This window comes from Arachis ipaensis, chromosome B5, assembly GCF_059453495.1.
Source record: "Arachis ipaensis isolate K30076 ecotype BB chromosome B5, ASM5945349v1, whole genome shotgun sequence".
NCBI classification, from domain to species: Eukaryota; Viridiplantae; Streptophyta; class Magnoliopsida; order Fabales; family Fabaceae; genus Arachis; species Arachis ipaensis.
This window is the reverse complement of record NC_142440.1, coordinates 121,674,441-121,677,817: the sequence shown is the minus strand read 5'-3', so window position 1 is coordinate 121,677,817 and position 3,377 is coordinate 121,674,441. Positions and strand designations below refer to the sequence as shown.

Sequence of the window (3,377 nt, the reverse complement as noted above, 5' to 3'; positions counted from 1 at the left end):
TTCTGTTCTAAGATATTCACTCGTACCTAACCATGAAGAATGTGATGATCCGTGACACTCATCATCATTCTCTACCTATGAACGCGTGCCTGACAACCACTTACATTCTATCTGTAATAGCTTGAGTGTATATCTCTTGGGTTCCTGGTTCAGGAGTTTGATTGTCTCTCCTGACAACAGAGCGTTCAACTCCATGACTCCAGAGTCTTCGTGGTAAAAGCTAGAATCAATTGGCAGCCATGCCTGAGATCCGGAATGTCTAAACCTTGTCTGTGGTATTCTGAGTAGGATCTGGAAAGGGATGACTGTGACGAGCTTCAAACTCACAAGTATTGGGCGTAGTGACAAACGCAAAAGGATCAATGGATCTTATTCCAGTACAAGTGAGAACCGACAGATGATTAGCCATGTACATGGACCTTTTTCACTGAGAGGACGGGAGGTAGCCATTAACAACGGTGAAACCCAACATACAGCTTGCCATGGAAGGAGCCTTGCGTGCGTGAAGAAGAAGATGGAAGGAAAGCACTGACTCAAAGACAAAGCATCTCCAAAACCTCAATCTGTTCTCCATTACTGCATAACAAGTATTATTTAATTTATGCTATTTATTCTTCATAAACGTAATCAATTTTATTACTAATTTCCTGACTAAGAGTTACATAATAACCATAGCTTGCTTCAAGCCGACAATCCCCGTGGGATCGACCCTTACTCACTTAAGGTATTACTTGGACGACCCAGTGCACTTGCTGGTTAGTTGTGTGGAGTTGTGAATCACAATTTTGTGCACCAATGACCCTATCACCTGGGATGCCTTCCAGGAAGAATTCTACAAGAAGTACTTTCCGAATTTCGCCCGAACAGCAACGGAGCTTGAGTTACTGTAGCTGTAGCAGGGATCTATGTCTGTATCCGAGTACACAGACAAGTTTGAAGAGCTGTTCAGATTCTTCCGCATGTGTCAAGGAGCTCCGGGAGACTTCGAGGAGTGGAAATGCATCAAGTATGAAGGAGGGCTCCGAAGCGATATCTACAGCTCAGTAGGGCCTGTGGAGATCAGGACTTTCTTCGAGTTAGTAAACAAGAGCAGAGTTGCCAAAGAGTGTGTGAAGAAGGCAGATGCAGAGAGAAGAAGTCAGAGGGGACCATTCCCGCAGAACCGAGGGAAGAGTTTTGCTCCTAGAGGTCCACCTTTCAAGCAAGGAGGCTTCGTACCATAGAGGACTCAGGGTCAGAACAGTTTCAGAAGGCCCAACAACAACAACAATGCTTCAGGGAGGAGATTTGGAAAGCATCCTCTGAATGAGCAGGCTTGTACCAGATGTGGGAGTTACATCCTAGTGTGCCGTGCAAGGCTGGATGGGGATTGTGTTACTCATGTGGCAAGCCAGGGCATAAAGCCTCCAACTGTCCAGAGAAGCAGAGACAGGGCGCTGGAAGAGCACAACAGCCCAGTCGAGTGTTTACTACTTCAGCCGTGGGTGCCGAGGAATCAGAGACACTTATCCGAGGTAAATGTGAAATGGCTGGTCAGATTTTAAATGCCTTGTTTGATTCTGAAGCATCACATTCATTCATTGCATTTGAGAAGGCTAGTGAATTAGGATTGAAGATTGTGGTTTTAGGTTATGACCTGAAGGTGTATAATGCCACCCATAAAGCCATGGTAACTAGGCTAGGATGTCCGCAAGTTTTGTTTAGGGTCAAGCAGCGTGACTTTGTACATGACTTGATTTGTTTACCGATGACCGGCCTTGATCTTTTCTTAGGGTTGGACTGGTTATCTAAGAACCACGTTCTGCTCGACTGTTCTGCAAAGTTAGCGTACTTCATGCCGGAAGATACAGAAGGGCCAGTGGTGGTAAATAACTATTAGTTGAATTCTATAGTAGTGAGTTGCTCTGGGGCCGAATGTCAGGGTATTTTGTTGTTAACCACGGGAGTCTCAGGTGATGAGCAAAGCTTGGATCAAATTCCGGTTGTGTGTGAGTTTCCAGAGGTCTTTTTCGACGATATAGATGAATTCCCACCTAACCGAGAGGTTGAGTTTGCTATTGAGTTGGTACCTGGAACGGGGCCAATCTCGATTGCCCCTTACTGAATGTCGCCTTTAGAAATGGCCGAGCTCAAGTCTCAGCTAGAGGATCTGTTGGGTAAGAACTTTATCCGAACAAGTGTTTCCCCGTGGGGAGCACCGGTGTTATTGGTGAAGAACAAAAATGAGAGTATGCAGCTTTGTGTGGACTACAGACAACTGAACAAGGTCACAATAAAGAATAAGTATCCACTGCCGAGGATTGATGATCTCATAGATCAGTTACAAGGAGCCAGAGTTTTCTCAAAAATTGATTTGCGATCTGGTTACCACCAGATAAGAGTAAGAGAAGAGGACATCCCTAAGACTGTTTTCAGGACTCGTTATGGTCATTACGAGTATACTGTAATGTCTTTTGGGTTGACAAACGCTCCTCCAGTGTTTATGGACTATATGAATAGGATCTTCCATCTGTTTTTGGATAAATTCGTTATTATCTTCATTGATGACATACTGGTTTATTCCAAGATTGAAGAAGAGCATGCAGAACACTTGAGGATCGTGTTGCAGATACTAAAGGAAAAGAAACTCTATGCGAAACTATCAAAATGTGAGTTCTGGAAGAGTGAGGTAAAGTTTCTGGGTCACGTGGTGAGTAAATAGGGGATATCAGTAGATCCTGCTAAGGTGGAAGCAGTGATGGAGTCTCAGTTACTGAGATAAGGAGTTTTCTGGGATTAGCTGGCTACTATCGGATATTCATCAACGGTTTCTCACAATTGGCTTTGCCATTGACAAAGTTAACCCCCAAGGACGCGTCTTTTGTTTGGACTTCTGAATGTGAAGAGAGTTTTCAAGCGTTGAAGCAAAAGTTGACCACCGCACTTGTGCTGGTGTTTTCTGAACCGAATGAACTATTTGAGGTGTATTGTGACGCCTCACTAAAGGGTCTGGGGTGCGTGCTGATGCAGCACTGGAATGTGGTGGCATATGCCTCGCGACAGTTGAGACCTCACAAAGTTAATTACCTGACGCACGACCTGGAACTCGCTGCGGTTGTGTTTGCGCTAAAGGTGTGGAGGCATTACCTCTATGGGATGCAGTTTCGAGTTTTCTCTGATCACAAGAGCTTGAAATACCTCTTTGATATGAAAGATCTTAATATGAGGTAGAGGAGGTGGATGGAGTTACTGAAAGACTATGACTTTGAGTTGAACTATCATCCGGGAAAAGCGAACGTTGTGGCAGATGCGCTAAGTCGGAAATTGTTGTATGCTTCTTGGATGATGCTTCGAGAAGAGGAGTTATTCAAGGCATTCGAAAGTTTGAAGATCAATGT

The 3,377-nt window shown here is 44.5% G+C and overlaps 1 protein-coding gene across 1 annotated transcript; it reads left to right on the top strand.

The window, feature by feature from the left end:
* Positions 1-1,324: 1,324 nt before the first annotated feature.
* LOC107640892 (uncharacterized) lies at positions 1,325-2,104 on the top strand. Its single transcript, XM_016344396.1, has 2 exons — positions 1,325-1,864; positions 1,922-2,104. The coding sequence occupies exons 1-2, from the start codon at positions 1,325-1,327 to the stop codon at positions 2,102-2,104; spliced, it is 723 nt and encodes a 240-aa protein (XP_016199882.1).
* Positions 2,105-3,377: the final 1,273 nt, after the last annotated feature.